Here is a 20595-nt window from a genome sequence, read left to right as displayed (position 1 = left end):
GTTTCTTAACATTAATGATAATTATAGCTATAACTTATACAGCGCCACTTTTATGATCATAGCATGCTCAAAGTGTCCAATCTCATTTGTGGACCAGTGGGGAAGGGGGTATCAGGGAAAAGTTTTTCGTGCTGCCTTTACTGCTCGAGTCTCCCCCTTCATAGGTAGCCAAGTTCAAGCGTACTTGGCCTTTAGACCATGCTTCCAATTAATGTATGAAATTCTTTAATGAATAGAATAAGGCCAACACTAGACAACTTTCAGATTTCTAGGAAAATCGTTAACCCAGATTTTTCCACCTCTTAGAAATGTGCGATTTGAATATTGGGATTGTAACCAACATTTAAAAAAGAGAACAGAGACATCACCATGTTTCTAAATGTTTTTATTTCTATCACTTTTACTATTTCAATACATTTGACGGATGATTTTTGTCCGGGCAGTAAGGTAAATGGAGTGTGGGTGTGTGTATATTGAAAATATACTAGACTAATCGTCCTTGTATAGCTACATGAGAGAGAGAATGTTTGGTCTTCAGTACTGGTCATCATTCTTGATCGCCGATACCCTCGTCCTCTTCAGTCATGACAGAATCTAACGAGACTTCTTCGTAATCTTTCTCCAGTGCCGCTAGGTCTTCTCTCGCCTCGGAGAACTCTCCTTCTTCCATTCCTTCTCCAACATACCTAAAATAAAACCAAATCTCTGACTTCAAGTAAGTAGCACAAAAATTAAGAAAGGCAACCAGGCAGCATACAGTGTACAACAATTATATTGGGGACTGGTTCAAAACCACACTTGTAGAGTAAGAAAAGGCTGCCTACTTTCACCAACACTTTTCAATATCTTCCTAGAAAGGATAATGGAAGTTACTCTCCAGGGCTTTTACGTTTCTATAAGCATTGGAGGAAGAAGAATGACTAACTTGCGCTTGGCAGATGACATTGATGGCCTAGCAGGGACAGAAGCTGACTTGGTGATGCTCATTGACAAGACTTCCTCAGTATTTGTTATGTAAATAAATGCCGAATAAAACCAAATTATGACCAATAGCCAACAGGGCTTTAAAAGTATTGGAGGTGAAAAGCTAACTAGTGTAAGTAGCTTCAAATACCTCGGAGCTATTCTCTCAGATGAGGGAACAAAACCTGAACTACTGGCCCGAATTGCAGTCCACAGCAGCCCTTACAAAACTTAAAATAATATGAAAAGACAATGCTTAGCCCTCGGCACCAAAAATAAGACTGATGCGCTCCCTGGTCATGGCCACATTTCTATATGTTTGTGAGTCTTGGACGCTGACTACAGAGCCAGAGATGAGGATCCTAGCAATGGAATTGAGATGCTACAGAAGGATCCTAGGTATCAAATTCAAATACCACATCACAAACCAAGAAATTAGAGACATAGTTACTGCAGCGATTGGACCCCATAATAACCTACTAACTATCGTAAAAAAACGCAAGCTAAAATGGCATGGCCATATTAAAAGGTCTTCGGGGCTCGAAAAGACCTTACTTCAGGGAACAGTACCAGGAAAAAAAAGAATAGGCAGACAGAGAAAGCGATAGGAGGAAAACATAAAAGAATGGATGGGCCTGCCATTGAAAGAGGTTCTAAGTAAGGAAAAGACAGAGAGGAATTGAGAAAGACGGTCGAAGAATCTTGCATGGTGCCCCAACAGACTAAGGGATAGGTAAAGGTAAGGTAATAGAACGCCATGTAAGTATAACAAACATAATACCTTATATCTTAGTGCCTATGGCTGAGCTATACCGTAATACAAATCATTATTATTATCTTTGAGGAATGTCTTTCAAGTTTGCATTACAGGAAAGAAAAAATTAATAAAGTTAGCAGACGAATATTACATCATACCACAATTTCACCCATTATGAAATGTGAAGGTGACATTACAAAGTTGGATTCTATATAATTCATTGATTGACAGGGAAACGAAAGAGTTCATGTGTGTGTGTTTAAATCGATGTCCTGTATCGATGTCTTGTATCGATGTCCTGTATCGATGTCCTGTATCTTCTCAATGATGGTACAATGTTCAAATCATGTTCCATTTCTTGTTTTCAAAATTATATTTTCATACTTGTCATACCACTACAATATAGGGTTGAAATGTGCAGCAAGCAATGAACTGGAAGTAGTCCTTATTTTATTTTCTTTCAAATCTATTAATATTTGTTCAGCTAAACGGCTAGTTCCTGGCACATCAAGATCAGAACATGAAAAAAAAAATAATTTCGATGATCTCAAATTCGAAGCCTGCCCGCCCCCCCCCCCTTCCCTAATGGTCCTGCGGGAATTGGGATGTAATGATCTTCCAATCTGAAGGAACATGTCAAACATTTTACAAACATCTCATTAGGTGATCGCTGATGTCAATTTAGATAAACATAACCCTCTTTATCTCTTGGTCGGAACATCTTACTAGGTCCTTATATAAAATGATGTTATTTCAGTTAAATTTAAGACATCTTACTAGTAAACTACTAACTTAGCTTAAGTCAAAAACGCTTTTTATTTTGTGGTAGTCTAGTCGAAGTTACGCCTGACCATTCATGTCTGAGTGAGCAAATCGTAAACACATCCAACACCGCCACCTAATTCTTAAGTTCTGAATATCAAAACATAAAGCAGAAAACTTACCAGTGGACGAAGGCCCTTTTAGCATACATCAGATCAAACTTATGATCTAGCCTTGCCCATGCCTCTGCAACAGCCGTTGTGTTGGCCAACATACAAACTGCCCTCTGGACTTTGGCCAAGTCACCTCCCGGTACCACAGTGGGTGGCTGATAGTTTATGCCGACTTTAAATCCTGTAGGGCACCAGTCCACAAACTGTATAGTTCTTTTCGTCTTAATTGCGGCGTTAACATCTTTGGGTACCACGTCACCTCTGTACAGCAAACAGCAGGACATGTACTTGCCATGACGGGGGTCGCACTTGACCATCTGGTTAGCGGGTTCGAAGCAAGCGTTGGTGATTTCTGCCAAGGTGATGGTCTCGTGGTAAGCCTTTTCTGCAGAGACAATAGGGGCCATGACCATCAGGGGGAAGTGGATGCGCGGGTAGGGCACTAAATTGGTCTGGAACTCGATCAAGTCGACGTTGATGGCCCCGTCGAAACGTAAGGAGGCGGTAAGCGAGGACACAGCTTGTCCCAACAATCGGTTCAAGTTTGTATACGTTGGTCGTTCAATGTCCAGATTCCTACGGCAGATGTCGTACAGGGCTTCATTGTCCATTAGAAACGCACATTCCGAATGCTCCAGAGTGGTGTGAGTAACCAACAGCGAGTTATAGGGCTCTACCACCGCGGTGGAGATCTGAGGAGAAGGGTACACACTAAACTCTAGTTTAGTCGTCTTGCCATAGTCAACAGACAACCTTTCCATCAGAAGAGCTGTGAAGCCGGACCCGGTTCCACCACCAAAGCTGTGATAGACTACGAATCCTTGGAGTCCTGTGCACTGGTCAGCGAGCTTCCGGATTCTATCCAACACTAAGTCCACAACTTCCTTTCCAATGGTATAATGTCCACGAGCATAATTGTTAGCTGCATCTTCTTTACCTGTAAATGTCCAAACAAAGAACAGATATAGTAAATGACATATGTGCATTAACCGTAGTTTAAATATGGACAGTTCCAAGTGTTATAACGTTCAACTGAAAATAACTTTGTTTCCTTATATTCTAGTTTTTGAACCAATCTGCCCTTCATATCAAACATCAATACAAAGTTTTTAAATTATAAAGAAAAAAACAATATTTTAGTTGGAATCTATTCTTATAATCCCATTAGGCAAAGTATCAAATCAAAAGAAAAAGAGTGAGCACAAACCTATGACTCAATAATTTCTTAATCATTAATGCTTACAAAAGTACATTACATACATTTGAGTATTATAAAACAACCGTAGGTGATACTTAAGTCTATTTGATTCTCATTTTTATGATTAATTTCCAATAAAGAAAAAAATGACATTTCAGTTCAGATAATCAAGTCACGTGACACTCGGCCTCAGTTGGGTTCATTCTGTTGAGCACGCTGTGCTATTTCAACTAACAGCTGCCGGTATTTGAGTTGGGCCATGGTCACTTCTCACACCTTCTACTGACCGAGTGACACTCAATAGTGTCCGATGACTTAGTTTTATTTCAATTTAAATAGAGTCCATATTTGTATTTTTTTCCAGACATAAACAATTAACTCTGTGTATTACTCACTAGTTATATACTAGATCTTGATCTATCTCTATATCAGACCAGTCAAGCATCATATTTTCTGACATGGCCTAATCCTAGTCTTAGATCAAAACTAAGAATCTTAGCAATTCATCAACTAAGAGTGGAAAAAAAAATGCATTGGCTCAAACTGACCTGAAATTAACTGTTCCGGGTGAAAAAGCTGCCTGTAGGTACCAGTTCGAACCTCATCGATGACCGTAGGTTCCAGATCCAAGAATAGTCCTCGGGGCACGTGCTTTCCGGCTCCAGTCTCTGAGAAAAAAGTGTTGAAAGAGTCGTCTCCTCCTCCAATGGTTTTATCGGATGGAAGAATGCCGTCTGGCTGAATCCCGTGTTCTAAGCAGAAGAGTTCCCAGCATGCGTTGCCGATTTGAACACCGCACTGCCCAATATGAATATTTATCACTTCCCTCATTGTTGGTTCTAAAAGACTATTGTCGTATAAAGCTAAATCTAGATCGTAAATAGCTACACTACCTTCTAGTTGTTTAATTAGGGCCTAGTTCAAACTAGAGAAGAATGTACTATTAGATGCTTAATTAGACATTCAATCCAAAATAGAAATAGGCCCTTTTCCTAAACTTTACACTACATTTAAAATCTGTAAAATCTGTATGTTTCTTAAAACCCCCATCCAAGCGTAGTGGAACTCTTCTGCGATGTGTTAGTTTTGTTTCATTTTGTATTCTTATTTTTAAAAATCACTGACGTCATATATAAAAAAAAAAACAGTGCATTTGGGATTTGAGAATTAATGTATAGAATTGATTTGTACGTGAAACTAGAGAGGTGAATGATATAATGTGCAATCCACGGACCTATATCTAAAGCTCGACTGACTATGAAATCACATATCTTGCAAACGAGTTTTTAAAAAACATATAATGGTTAATTTGATTCATGTATAATAGTATTTCAACAATTAATTTTGTTTTGCTGGAAGGGTGTGAAAACTAATTTTACCCAAATGTGATAGTCAATGTAGGTTATATGGTGGATACTCAAGTGACTAAAAATGGCACCATATTAGTTATTACTTATAGCGGTCGATCATTGTTAAAAATGCTTCGAATGACTTAAGCCAATGTATCTGTTAGTGTGTTTGAAGTCTGAATTATGTTACATGGGCTTCGTAATCCAAGATGACATATGACCTATCTCTGCGCTCACGTATGTTAGACTGTCTCGACTTGCGCTCGATTCATCTCGCGTGTTTGGAAAAAGCTAGAGACCTCCAATGTTTGTGTCTTTGAGTATGTGTCTTGAGTATTTGTCTTGTGTATCCCACTGGAACGTGATACGGAACACGAAGCAACACTTTCAATTCAATTAATTCCACTTGCGTTTTCCCGCATGAAAATGACATAGCAAGACAGCTACCCCACCTCCCTCCATCCAGCGAATTCATCTTGCCCAGACAACAACGCCGCCTGTTTTGGCTTCGTGATATTGGTGTTGTGGAGGGTGAACGAATCCCTTAAGTCATCTTTTATGGACAACATGCTACACGCACAAGGAAAACTGGTGGCAACCAACCATGTTATGTCAAAGTGATTAAACGGATTTATTAGCATAGACATAAGTGTTAATTATTTAGAAGACATAATTGTAGGCTGCATTATGTCTAGAGAAGTGGTAACAAGGCAAGCTTCAACAAGCCCAACAAACAAAAGAATTTTACATGTGATCTATATAGGCAAATATATTTCTTCAGGATTTAAACAAACTAAGCATTAGCCCTAGAGGTAATGAATATTTTATTTACAAAAAGCAATATTGTCTAATTCTTTGCAATGAAACAATTTCTATTGAAATACTCTAAAACGATATCTACAAATACCAAATTATTTATTTATTTAAAAGTGGCTAATAAACCAAATGACAACGGTTGTGTAACAATAAATAGTCATCAAGAATAGGTCAGACATCGTACAACAACATTGCTTTTTTGGTTGAAGCGTAAAGAGCTACTTGACTAATATCATATTTACACAGAGATACCCATATCTCAAAATAGAATGTGTTTTCCCAGACATGGAAATGTGTATTTTAAGGGTCAAATATGTATCTTTCTAAATATAAAGAAATATACTCACGAAAGACTGAAATTCATAAAATCACTCCAGCACTTAACATACACGAAATGCAGCAATCCATAAAACTAACACAGCATAATGTTATAAGGCATTCTGTACATTTTATCTTCAAAATATTCGCACATTTAGTCTTTGTCATATATGTTTCAGGAATATGTCAGAATGTTACCATTCTTTGTCAGTAGTACTAACTAACAAGCATCAAGATAAATGGACATGATATAAATGCAGTGGACAGATTCACATATCTTAGCAGCACACTCTCCAGAAACGGAAAGATCGATAATGATGAAATCGACCTGCGTATGTCAAGGCCAGTGCATCCCATGGCAGACTGTCTAAAAATGTCTGGAACAGACGAGGTATCCCCACAAATACAAAGCTAGTGATCTATCGAGCTGTCATCCTCCCTACATTGCTCTATGCCTCAGAAACGTGGACAGTGTACAGAAAACATGCAAAGAAACTGAACCACGTTCACATGACATGTCTAAGAAAAATACTGAATGTCAAATGGAAAAAAAAAATACTGAAGTCCTTCGAAGAGCGGGTCTGCAAAGCATCCACACAATCCTGATGCAGTCCACATGCGATGGGCAGGACACGTCTGCAGACTGGAAAACCGCGGTATCCCAAAACGATTCCTGAAGGCGGACAAAGAAACTCTTCAGGGACACACTCAAAGCTTCTCTGAAGGCCTTCAGCTTAGACCCAGCCACCTGGGAGACAGAGGCACATGGCAGAGCATCATGACATCGAGCTGTGAAAACTGGCGCACAGGTTGTTGAGGAAAAGAGAACAGCGCTGGCAAAAGAAAAGCGCAAGAGAAGAAAAGCAAGGCCAATGACACTAGCTCCAGCTGGAATAACCTGCCCTTTATGCAGCCGAACATTCCGGGCTTAGATAGGTCTCACCAGCCACATGAGGAGGCACAAAACCCCAGTGCAAAGCCCTCAGCCCCCTGAATGACAAAAGTGGTCATCATCGAACCACGATGGACGAACTATATTCCACATTCTATAACAGCATCAACAGAAAATTCATTTAAAAGGAACGGGAATTTTTGCAAGAAGTGACTTTAGATGTGCATTGTTTTGTTTGGCTGGATCAGTCACCTCCAGTTCTATTAAAGTAAAAATTGTTTTAATTAAAAGTTGTTGTTTCTTACAAGGAATGCTGACAGTGAAAATTTTTTATCAGCATTTTTTTCTTATTTCCTACCATTCTTTGCAGAATCAGCATTGAAAACTTTGGTATCCTTCACACTCAGTATTTACAAAGGTTTTTAGCAGCTGGCCTATCGAGTCTCCATCTATTGTAAGATAAAGATATTTTCTGGTTTCTGATGTTTGAAGCTGTTTTAGAAGACCATCCAACAGATGTTTTGAAAGAGAGGGCAAGGAAGCAAGAATTTTATGCTTTTTTTTTCTGCACAAGATAGCTTTTTCTTTAGCAAGCCCAGACATGATGGTCCCTGATTTCAACCATAAAATTTAGTGTTTTTTTTTTTATAAGTAACGGAACCTAGCTCAGTCACTAGTGACTATGGCAGTAGATTTAGAACTGCTGCACTGACACTAAACGTCACTTTCTATAAAAATAAACTAAAAAAAAAAACAAAGTATCAAGACGCTGATACTACTGAACTTTTATCTCAGCGTCATTTTCTAAAGCTAATACCAAGAAACATACACTCCAAAGTGGTCTAGCATTCCTTTAACATCTAACATTAAGTATACATTTTAAAGATTACTTGTAAACAGCCGTGTCACTTATAAGTAGCTGGTTGATGTGTAGCTGGTTACGACTATCCACATGCACACGTCCTCTAGTCTGTCGTTTGATGCTGCCTGGGTCTATCTGTCTCTCTCCCCTTGTCCAGTGGATCATAGCCACTTCCAGCTCCCTGCATTTGTAAATGAACAGCCGACAAGCGAATTACGTACAAGCTATTTCATTGTATCTCTTAATGGTAATAACGCAATGAGTTCAGTGTAACAACACAAGAATACATTCATTGTTCCCTGAACAGCTTGTAGCCTTTAAGCAAATTGACAATGGAGGATTTATAATTAACAAGAAAAATTAAACAAAAAATACTTTTTTTTTAAAGAAACCTTATATTAAGTTCGCGTGGTGTTAACTGAGTCCAACCAGTGACTTGTATTTGTTGTGGAGTGACCTAAGGGAAATCAGTCAATGACCCGGCCTCTTGTTGCCTTATCGACTATGCAACCTTCCCCCCCCCCCCCCCCGCCCTCAATTCGAACAAAATATACCTTGACAAAAGTGAAGTCCAACCACTAGCGGATCCAGAACTTTGAAGTGGGGGGGGGGGCGATTTTTTTCCAAACCCTAACTCTAACGCCCAATAAACCCTAACCCTATGCATAAACGTGCGTAGAGCGCGCGCGCACACACACACACACAAACATATAAATATATATATATATATATCATTTCTCAACCTTCGTCGAAAACAAAACAACTGGGGCAGCGCTATAAGGTTCTCTTGTGGGGTTCGGGGCGAAGCCCCGACGACAAAAGCGTTTTCTTGCTTTTTTCACTGTAGAAACGTATTCTCCTGACATCTGCAGCTCATTATTCGTCAATGGAGTTCGGGGCGAAGCCCCGACGCCAAAAGCATTTTCTAGCATTCTTCATTGCAGAAACGCATTCTCCTGACATCTACAGCTCATTATTCGCCAATGGAGTTCGGGGCGAAGCCCCGACGACAAAAGCGTTTTCTTGCTTTTTTCACTGTAGAAACTGACATCTGCAGCTCATTATTCGTCAATGGAGTTCGGGGCGAAGCCCCGACGCCAAAAGCATTTTCTAGCATTCTTCATTGCAGAAACGCATTCTCCTGACATCTACAGCTTATTATTCATCAATGGAGTAGGGGCGAAGCACCGACGACAAAAGCGTTTTCTTGCTTTTTTCACTGTAGAAACGTATTCTCCTGACATCTGCAGCTCATTATTCATCAATGGATTTCGGGGCGAAGCCCCGACGCCAAAAGCGTTTTCTTTCATTCTTCACTGCAGAAACGCATTCTCCTGACCTAAAGCTCATTATTCATACTATTAAAAAGGACCTTTCGAATAATGTTGTACTTGAAAAATATTCTAATATAAATGTATAGGCCCATAATACATTGCAAATAAAACTGATTTGTTCCTTGAAAAGATAGGATTCCCCACATATTTAGATTTTTGCTTTGAGGATCGCCGCCAAAAAAAAATTTTTTGATAAATAGTATTTAAGAAAATATAAGTATAAATTGTGAGCTATAGTCCCAAATTTATTTAACTAGAAAAATATCAGATTGAGTAAAGGTTGGGAAAAGGCGACTATGACATCGTTGAGTTCAGAACTCATCTCAATCATGACTTTTATACTGAAAAATTTCGTTTGAATTTTAACTTTTCCAATGCATAGTCTTTCTTAAAATAATTATGATAAATTCATGTGAAATTACATAAACTTTGGTCTGGAAATGGGAGGGGCGGTAGAGTGAAAACGATTAATCCTCGCTCCTTTAATAATTTCTGCTAAAGATTGCATTGGGCATTAAAGAATAGGTATGGGGCGACTCGATATAAGAATTTAATTTATAGTATATATAAATTATATTAGTGACATATTTTTTTAAATTTTGTAATTTCTTAACTATAATACAAAAAAAAAAGTATTGATTTGTCCGATGGGGGAAATGCGATTGCATGTATCGCCCCTCCCACCTGGTACAACCCTTTTTCATTTACTAATGATACAATTTGAGATTAGAGTGTGGTACGACATAATATACAATGGGTCACATATCAATATGTAGTTTATATTATATAGATGTTCAACTAATTTTGTTCACAAACTATGATTCTCCACAAAAATAGGACCGCCCCCCCCCCAGCACTCAGAGGGCTAGAGTGGGGAGGGCAGTACATGCAATCGCCCCCCCCCTCACCCCACCGAATCGGCCAAGATACCAGAAAGGGAGCGACATAATATACAATTTATATATTAATTCAACTAATTTTGTTCACAAACTATGATTTCTCCATAAAAACGGACCGCCCCCCCCACTCAAAGGGTTTAGGTGGGAAAGGCAGTAGAGGTATTCGCCCCCCCCCCCCCCCCCCCACCAATCGGCCAACAGGGAACGACATAATATAAAGATCGGTTAAAATATCAATAACAAGTTTTAAAAATATAGATATTTAATTGATTTTGTTAGCAAGCTGTGATTTCTACAAACTATTTAGACCGCCCCCCCCCCACTCGAAAGTGTAGGGGGGGGCGGGATTGATACCATCGCCCCCTCCCGACCCCACCAAATCGGCCAACATACAAGAGTGGGGGGGGGGCGAAATAATCTAAAAATAGGTTGAAATATAAATAATTAGTATATATTTTTAACATAAGTAATAAATTTGTATACTAATTGTGTGAATCCTATACTAAAGTTCGTCCGCCCCCCCCCCCTACCGCCCCCCCCCCCCCTGGATCCGCCAGTGAGTCCAACTCAGTTCTGTCTGTCGGTCTGGTAAAACGTTAGTTCTCCCACACCCAATCTCGGATCAAGATGAAATTCTGCACAATTATTTCTTTTATCTGACAACACAATAATCAATAAAAAAAATTTGTTAATAAATTATTGGTAATTCATTATTTTGTTTGGCACCGGACAAGAGAAAGATATTGTTCAAATGAGTTAAACCCCAAAGGAAACTAAAAAGTTTACTTCCATTAAGTGGTGATATCAAGGCGCAGAGAGGAGGAAACTACCCATGGCAGAGTTTACAGAGAGAGGTTAGCTTAGCACCCAACTTGACACATGTACAGAAGTTTTAAAATACAAAATATTTTTAAAATCCTTTTTAAAAAGCTTTGCTAGGGGATAGATCTCCGCACTTAAAAATTATATTTCTCAATCATGTAGAAGTTATTTCCTTTGTTCAATATCAAAAACAATAATTAATTACCAATTATTTTTTTTTACTAATAGGTTAATTTTTCATCGATTCATGTTTTGTTAGGTATAATAAATATGTATTTAAAGTTTTAACTTAATCCGAGAATGGGCTTAGAAGAAATAAAGTGTTTTATTATCTAATTGGACAAAGCCCAACATATTTAGCCTATCTGTGAATAATAATAATGTTTATTTCCCTTGTTGGTATAAACAAATTAATTGACTAATTTTTTTATTTTTTTTTGTCTATGCCAATTAATAATTGTGCACAGTTTCAGCTTGATCCGATTATGTGTGTGGGATAAATAAAGTGTACAAACTTTTTACCAGACAGACAGACAGGCAGAGAGAATGAGTTGATATAAGCCTCGTAATAAAAATGTTTAAAAAATGAATGCTGACTTGTAAACATCTTCGCCGACGTAGATAATATCATATAATAATATGATTGTTCAATCATATTGAATGATTTGATTATTATCAACAATGTCATTTTATAAGGCGTCAAAAAGAAAATCTCCAACACAACATCTTTTTATTTTTGTATATACTTTGAAAAAAATCAGTTATAGGATTTAAGATGGAAATGTATTGACTAAAAACAGTACAGACACAAAGAATGACAACCGTGTTAAGTAATCAGCATGTCTAATCAATTCAACAGTTACCTACCCTGGACAATGTAGTACAAGATGTGAGTTCTGTGGTTCATACAAAACTTTCCTCTTAATGAGAGGCGGCAGTGCTGGCTTCTGATGTATGGAGTGGAACCCTGGTTCTATGACATCAATGACTTGGCCAGACTTGTCTGTAACTGAAAGTTGATTCTGAAACTTGTATTTTATACTACCGAAATGTATTTTGACTGTCAATAAAAAACAAAACAATATTGATTATAGCCTCAGTCATCATTTAATGGAAGCCCAGAGACAAACATTATAATTGATTCAATTAATGAATGTGACATCATAATTTAAGTGTAAGCGCATTTAACAAGCAAAACAATTCTAGAGGCTAGAAATTCGTCTACAGTCCTGGATAGGGCTACACAGCTTATCAGTGATTGCCTAGACAAAATGTAACGCATAAGAAGTTAAAATTACTTTATTATTCAAGCCTTTACTGTTCTTAGTCTTAGGTCAGTGTGCCTGTGTCTGTTTGGGTGAATTTATTTTTTCAATCCCCATCAAACTATGTGCCAGGCTTAACATTTTATTTGCACTTCTTATTGTTGTCAAGGTAACATCTTTAATTTCACATATCTTACTTTCAATAGCTGGGGGCTGAGTAGGACAGCTCTCATTACAGGAGGCTACAATTGTCTCGCTGAAGCGTTCCCCGATCTCTGGAATCTGGCGAATATGTCTTGGCAGGGCAGTAGAGTGACACGGCACACCGTCTTTATAAAACATCAGGATTGGGTAGTCTCTTGGAAACACGGGAGTATCACTGTAGATTGTCTAGAGCAATAGAAGAACAGACAATTTGAAAACACGGGGGTATCACTGTAGCTTTTCTAGAGCAATAGAAGAACAGACAATTTGGAAACACGGGAGTATCACTGTAGATTTTCTAGAGCAATAGAAGAACAGACAATTTGGAAACAATGAGTAAGTCTCCCTCCCACCCAGGGAAAGTGTTGCAAGTCAGAAAGGAAAGAAATGAATATAACTTTTTTGAAAAACATTTCATAACACGGCCACGGATAACATGTTAAACAAACAAATCGAGCTATCATGTCCTTCTAATTTCAATTTCTTTTTCCACTAATGAAACGATATCTAGTTATCACATTAATAATTTTACAATTAGCAGGAATTGTCATAATAATAATAATAATAATAAAACACGTATTAAGACTTAGGTTTAGTCGAAACTTGTCAAATCACAAAGAATAATTATATACTATTGTGGTAAAACAAAAAAAAAAATAATATCAATGTTTGAATCCTAACCTTGACTGTGCACTGACCGACTCGAAATTTTTGTCCCGGCCTGTCGCACGTATTGCACTCCCCCCAGGGAGCCCACATTGTGAAGACACGGAGATTACGTTGTGTCAGATAAGTGTCGCCTTGTGGTACGTCCACACCGTGAGATATCTAGGGGAGGAAACAAATGTGTTTCAAACTAGTTCAACAGAATGTAACAGAAGTGAGAGATTTGTTACCACAATTAAATCAACAGAATCTAACAGAAGTGGGAGATTTGTTACCACGATTAAATCAACAGAATGTAACAGAAGTGGGAGATTTGTTACCACAATTAAATCAACAGAATGTAACAGAAGTGGGAGATTTGTTACCACGATTAAATCAACAGAATCTAACAGAAGTGGGAGATTTGTTACCACAATTAAATCAACAGAATGTAACAGAAGTGGGAGATTTGTTACCACAATTAAATCAACAGAATGTAACAGAAGTGAGAGATTTGTTACCACAATTAAATCAACAGAATCTAACAGAAGTGGGAGATTTGTTACCACAATTAAATCAACAAAATGAAACAGAAGTGGGAGATTTGTTACACAATTAAATCAACAGAATGTAACAGAAGTGAGAAATTTGTTACCACAATTAAATCAACAGAATGTAACAGAAGTGGGAGATTTGTTACACAATTAAATCAACAGAATGCAACAGAAGTGGGAGATTTGTTACCACAATTAAATCAACAGAATGTAACAGAATTGGGAGATTTGTTACACAATTAAATCAACAGAATGTAACAGAAGTGGGAGATTTGTTACACAACTAAATCAACAGAATGTAACAGAAGTGGGAAATTTGTTACCACAATTAAATCAACAGAATGTAACAGAAGTGAGAGATTTGTTACCACAATTAAATCAACAGAATGTAACAGAAGTGGGAGATTTGTTACACATTTAAATCAACAGAATGTAACAGAAGTGAGAGATTTGTTACACAATTAAATCAACAGTATGTAACAGAAGTGGGAGATTCGTTACACAATTAAATCAACAGAATGTAACAGAAGTGGGAGATTTGTTACCACAATTAAATCAACAGAATGTAACAGAAGTGAGAGATTTGTTACCACAATTAAATCAACAGAATGTAACAGAAGTGGGAGATTTGTTACACAATTAAATCAACAGAATGTAACAGAAGTGGGAGATTTGTTACACAATTAAATCAACAGAATGTAACAGAAGTGAGAGATTTGTTACCACAATTAAATCAACAGAATGTAACAGAAGTGGGAGATTTGTTACACAATTAAATCAACAGAATGTAACAGAAGTGAGAGATTTGTTACCACAATTAAATCAACAGAATGTAACAGAAGTGAGAGATTTGTTACCACAATTAAATCAACAGAATGTAACAGAAGTGGGAGATTTGTTACACAATTAAATCAACAGAATGTAACAGAAGTGGGAGATTTGTTACCACAATTAAATCAACAGAATGTAACAGAAGTGGGAGATTTGTTACACAATTAAATCAACAGAATGTAACAGAAGTGAGAGATTTGTTACCACAATTAAATCAACAGAATGTAACAGAAGTGAGAGATTTGTTACCACAATTAAATCAACAGAATGTAACAGAAGTGGGAGATTTGTTACACAATTAAATCAACAGAATGTAACAGAAGTGGGAGATTTGTTACCACAATTAAATCAACAGAATGTAACAGAAGTGAGAGATTTGTTACCACAATTAAATCAACAGAATGTAACAGAAGTGGGAGATTTGTTACACAATTAAATCAACAGAATGTAACAGAAGTGGGAGATTTGTTACACAACTAAATCAACAGAATGTAACAGAAGTGGGAGATTTGTTACACAATTAAATCAACAGAATGTAACAGAAGTGGGAGATTTGTTACACAATTAAATCAACAGAATGTAACAGAAGTGGGAGATAGCTGAGATTTGTTACCACAAACAGGTCAACATGATGACTCAGGAAAAACAAGTACAGTTGTGACAAACTTTGTTATTGGCATTAGCTTGGCTTTATAAGGAAGATTTTTTAAACCAGGTTTTCAAATGACGCACTGTTTGACCAAGATACCTGGTACCTCTTCTTCCAACTCACTTCCACGACCGCTTTAAAAACAAATCGTATCTAAATACAAGCATCCAACATTTATTCCTATATTCTTACGTGTTTTCTTCTGTCAGTCAGAAAGACATCCACCTGGTAGACAGCGGCATAGTCCTGGTGCTCTACACAGAAATACTGACCTGTCGATCAAATAGATGAACCATGTACAGCCTGACTAAATGACATAAGCTGTGTAGTAAACCAACTGTAGCTGTTACGATAGATAGTTGAATATAAACTAACTTACGATAGATACTTGAATAGAAACTAACTTACGATAGATACTTGAATAGAAACTAACTTACGATAGATACTTGAATAGAAACCAACTGTAGCTGTTACGATAGATACTTGAATAGAAACCAATTTGAAATAAGAACACTTTTACTTTCAGATCATAACAAACAACTTGAATCAGCCATCTTGGCAACCAGAGTAGTGTCCCCTATGCATGGGCACAACTCTTCCCACCACATCACATTCCTTCAACAGTAGCACTCACCAGCATCGTTCAGGTCTATATTTCTAATGGTCAACGTATTGTAGTAGCACTCACCAGCATCGTTCAGGTCTATATTTCTAATGGTCAACGTATTGTAGTAGCACTCACCAGCATCGTTCACGTCTATACTTCTAATGGTCAACGTATTGTAGTAGCACTCACCAGCATCGTTCAGGTCTATATTTCTAATGGTCAACGTATTGTAGTAGCACTCACCAGCATCGTTCACGTCTATACTTCTAATGGTCAACGTATTGTAGTAGCACTCACCAGCATCGTTCACGTCTATACTTCTAATGGTCAACGTATTGTAGTAGCACTCACCAGCATCATTCACGTCTATATTTCTAATGGTCAACGTATTGTAGTAGCACTCACCAGCATCGTTCACGTCTATATTTCTAATGGTCAACGTATTGTAGTAGCACTCACCAGCATCATTCACGTCTATATTTCTAGTGGTCAACGTATTGTAGTAGCACTCACCAGCATCATTCACGTCTATATTTCTAGTGGTCAACGTATTGTAGTAGCACTCACCAGCATCATTCAGGTCTATACTTCTAATGGTCAACGTATTGTAGTAGCACTCACCAGCATCGTTCACGTCTATATTTCTAGTGGTCAACGTATTGTAGTAGCACTCACCAGCATCATTCACGTCTATACTTCTAATGGTCAACGTATTGTAGTAGCACTCACCAGCATCGTTCAGGTCTATACTTCTAATGGTCAACGTATTGTAGTAGCACTCACCAGCATCGTTCACGTCTATATTTCTAATGGTCAACGTATTGTAGTAGCACTCACCAGCATCGTTCACGTCTATATTTCTAGTGGTCAACGTATTGTAGTAGCACTCACCAGCATCATTCACGTCTATACTTCTAATGGTCAACGTATTGTAGTAGCACTCACCAGCATCGTTCAGGTCTATACTTCTAATGGTCAACGTATTGTAGTAGCACTCACCAGCATCGTTCACGTCTATATTTCTAATGGTCAACGTATTGTAGTAGCACTCACCAGCATCGTTCAGGTCTATACTTCTAATGGTCAACGTATTGTAGTAGCACTCACCAGCATCATTCACGTCTATATTTCTAATGGTCAACGTATTGTAGTAGCACTCACCAGCATCATTCACGTCTATATTTCTAATGGTCAACGTATTGTAGTAGCACTCACCAGCATCATTCACGTCTATATTTCTAATGGTCAACGTATTGTAGTAGCACTCACCAGCATCGTTCAGGTCTATACTTCTAATGGTCAACGTATTGTAGTAGCACTCACCAGCATCGTTCAGGTCTATACTTCTAATGGTCAACGTATTGTAGTAGCACTCACCAGCATCATTCACGTCTATATTTCTAATGGTCAACGTATTGTAGTAGCACTCACCAGCATCGTTCACGTCTATATTTCTAATGGTCTACGTATTGTAGTAGCACTCACCAGCATCGTTCAGGTCTATACTTCTAATGGTCAACGTATTGTAGTAGCACTCACCAGCATCGTTCACGTCTATATTTCTAATGGTCAACGTATTGTAGTAGCACTCACCAGCATCGTTCAGGTCTATACTTCTAATGGTCAACGTATTGTAGTAGCACTCACCAGCATCATTCACGTCTATACTTCTAATGGTCAACGTATTGTAGTAGCACTCACCAGCATCATTCACGTCTATATTTCTAATGGTCAACGTATTGGTTTTGGAAATCTCCATCTCTTTCCCCTCTCTGACATCCTCCAGCTCCGTGTGCTCATGTTTTAAGACCTGCCAGGCTGCCTTCTGGGATAGCTCGTCAACATCAGGTCTGTAACTAAACATAACAATCACAGCCAACATCAGGTCTGTAACTAAACATAACAATGACAGTCAACATCAGGTCTGTAACTAAACATAACAATGACAGTCAACATCAGGTCTGTAACTAAACATAACAATGACAGTCAACATCAGGTCTGTAACTAAACATAACAATGACAGTCAACATCAGGTCTGTAACTAAACATAACAATGACAGCCAACATCAGGTCTGTAACTAAACATAACAATCACAGCCAACATCAGGTCTGTAACTAAACATAACAATGACAGTCAACATCAGGTCTGTAACTAAACATAACAATGACAGTCAACATCAGGTCTGTAACTAAACATAACAATGACAGTCAACATCAGGTCTGTAACTAAACATAACAATGACAGTCAACATCAGGTCTGTAACTAAACATAACAATCACAGTCAACATCAGGTCTGTAACTAAACACAACAATCACAGTCAACATCAGGCTTGTAACCTAAGACTAGTAGAAGGAAAGCTCAGTGGCAAACATGTCGGCCTTCCATCATGGAGGCTCGAGTTCTTTTTTTGGTCTCGAGGAAATTTATTTTTTAAAATGCTTTTGAAAAGGCAGCAAGAAAATCTCAACCTCCCCTTCCCCCCCCCCCCCCCTTACCTAACTGGACGTCAACAGTGACAGAATCTAAGCTTCAATGTTTTGCTAAACAAAAACAATGAATAAAAATATTGCCAAACGCACAAATTTATTATAGTTAGTCATCTATCAAAAATTAATTACACGATTGATTGAAACTATTGACGCAACTCAACTCATGGTAAAGTTTTTAAAAATAATTTTATTACAATATCTCTATTCAAGTCACTCCTTTATGGAAACTAGATCAAGGTACCTGGATCCATGAGCCTAGACACGGGATCTAAAAAAATGGCTCTAATGATTTTCCTAGAAAGTTAACAGTTGATGTATATCGCTGAGAAAATAATTACTAGCTCGTTGGCCACATGGGGAAAACTCTATAGTTTGACATTTATTCTTCTTCAAAGTAAAAAATAAATAAATGCAAATTTGGCTTGACTAGACTTAAAAACATGGTTTAGTCAGCCATATTGTTCCGAAATTATACGATAACAGAGTTCATTGAAAGTTGCATCAATTTTATCTGAGCCTTACAAATATGTTTGTATGTCAATCTAATATAGATAACATCTAGATTCGAAGTCTAGAAGGCGCTGTAGATCTAAACTAGATCCTAAATATAATGACAATATCAATAAATAATCACAAACGTATGACTTCTCGCTGGCAGAATTGAGAAATTCACGCATCTGTCAAATTCAGAGGTTCCATACCCGGTTTTGACAAAATATTTTTAAATTTTTATTTCATTTTATTATATTTTAAGTTGTATAATATTGTCTTTTTTTTTCAATGTATTTTTTAATGTTTTTCTTGTTAATATTTAAATCGTTGTTTGTCTCCATTCAGACGTAGATGTTGGCAGTGTACTTTAGAATTGAACAGACTATCTGTTTATCTCCAATATTCTGCATGCTATTTCGATGCGGTCCGATTACTCTTTTCACACATTGGATGGGGGGGGGGGTAAAGGGGAGGGAGGGGCGTCACTGCTAGATGATACTACTTACCAAATTAAACAGTCCAGGGTGATCTTCTCTCCTTCAATAGCCATGATTGGTTTTATAGGGAACTCTTCTGTTTGAAGTGCGTTCAGCTTCTCTTCCAGACATCGATTGTATTTTTCAAAGATCTCTGCTGCTTCCTTGTTACTGAGACCCCAGTCTGCTGCTTTGTTCACATACTGCTGCAGCTTCTTCCGAATCTTGCTCAGAAATCGGCGGTGGTGCTTAGATTTCTTCGCTGATGTCTTTAATAATGGCGCATACTTGTCTGCTCCAGTATCAAGAGTAAGTAAACGTCTGTTTCGGTTAGTTGATCTCGAAGACATGTCCGAGACATGGTTATCGAAAGCCCAAAGTTTTGAAGACTTATTTTGGGGAATTACCAGACTTGGTAACAATCTTTTAACGAACTCTTGACGCCTCCCGAAGCTGTATTTTATTTTTAGCCATTGCCAGTAATCTGAGAAGGTTTTATTGTCAACTATGATTTGGTCCGATTCTTTCAATTCTTGAGATTTGTCGTTTAAAAACTTACCGCTAGCCCTGAGCTCACAAAAAGACAGAAAAATTTGCAACAGCAAAAACATCAAAACTAACTGCCAGTGAACAAACATAGTTAGGGACTCAAACAATACAACACAATAGAACAAAATACTATCTCTTTTGTCCACATGTATGGGTTGTTTTTTTTTCATCGGAGTTACCTTTCCATTAGAAGGTTAAGCGGAAGCAAAGAAAAGGAGAGCAATATTATTTAGAGAGTACAGTGATTTTAATGACGTCATAATTTGGAAATGTGGGTGAGTCAATTGAACCATGGAACTATACGAAGATTGAACATATATTGGCAGGATGTTCAGCCTTAGAACCTTAGCTTGGAGATTAAGCGTTTAATAGAGATTATCTAAAATAACAATATACCCCAATGTCATATGAACAGAGGGGATAATGACGTCTGACCTTCCCGGACGGGCTCAACATTCCTAAGAAGACTCTCGCTGCCTGTCGGAGGGCGGTACTGCTGCAGATCTGCCACATCACCAGAAAATTCCCTAAAGGACACTGATAAAGTGACTTCAATGAATTTTATTTCTCTTTAACGAAACTCGACACAGGCAGAGGAATACTCATTTGTTTCTAACATAATAATAATAGCAATGTCTTTGAGTCCAAAGAAGGATGAGAGCAGTTTTTGACTGATCAAACCCAGTT

General features: G+C 37.8%; 2 protein-coding genes across 6 annotated transcripts in view; both read right to left on the bottom strand.

Moving 5' to 3' along the window:
• The window catches only part of LOC106059831 (Ig-like V-type domain-containing protein FAM187A), a 37621-nt gene extending 17520 nt beyond the window's left edge, over positions 1-20101 (bottom strand). For 2 of the 5 annotated variants that reach the window (XR_008777874.1, XM_056028889.1), the window contains exons 1-7: positions 19390-20093; positions 17602-17756; positions 15486-15565; positions 13296-13442; positions 12608-12800; positions 12013-12205; positions 8119-8271 (exon numbers count right to left, since the gene is read on the bottom strand). Coding sequence is in view for 4 of the 5 variants with exons in the window: in XM_056028889.1 (XP_055884864.1) it covers positions 8119-8271; positions 12013-12205; positions 12608-12800; positions 13296-13442; positions 15486-15565; positions 17602-17756; positions 19390-20078 (1610 nt within the window). In the remaining variant the exon portion in view is untranslated. Of the gene's footprint in view, positions 1-8118; positions 8272-12012; positions 12206-12607; positions 12801-13295; positions 13443-15485; positions 15566-17601; positions 17757-19389 lie in introns of all 5 variants that reach the window. The other 3 variants (XM_056028891.1, XM_056028890.1, XM_056028892.1) reach the window with 3 other exon arrangements.
• Positions 369-8112, bottom strand: LOC106059832 (tubulin alpha-1D chain-like). The gene is made up of 3 exons (XM_013217519.2): positions 4402-8112; positions 2665-3592; positions 369-686 (listed from the first exon to the last, which is right to left on the bottom strand). The coding sequence occupies exons 1-3, from the start codon at positions 4682-4684 to the stop codon at positions 548-550; spliced, it is 1350 nt and encodes a 449-aa protein (XP_013072973.2). The 5' UTR covers positions 4685-8112; the 3' UTR covers positions 369-547.
• Positions 20102-20595: the final 494 nt, after the last annotated feature.

The sequence above is a fragment of the Biomphalaria glabrata genome, chromosome 5, assembly GCF_947242115.1.
Source record: "Biomphalaria glabrata chromosome 5, xgBioGlab47.1, whole genome shotgun sequence".
In the NCBI taxonomy this organism is placed as follows: domain Eukaryota; kingdom Metazoa; phylum Mollusca; class Gastropoda; family Planorbidae; genus Biomphalaria; species Biomphalaria glabrata.
This window is presented reverse-complemented; position numbering and strand designations above follow the sequence as displayed.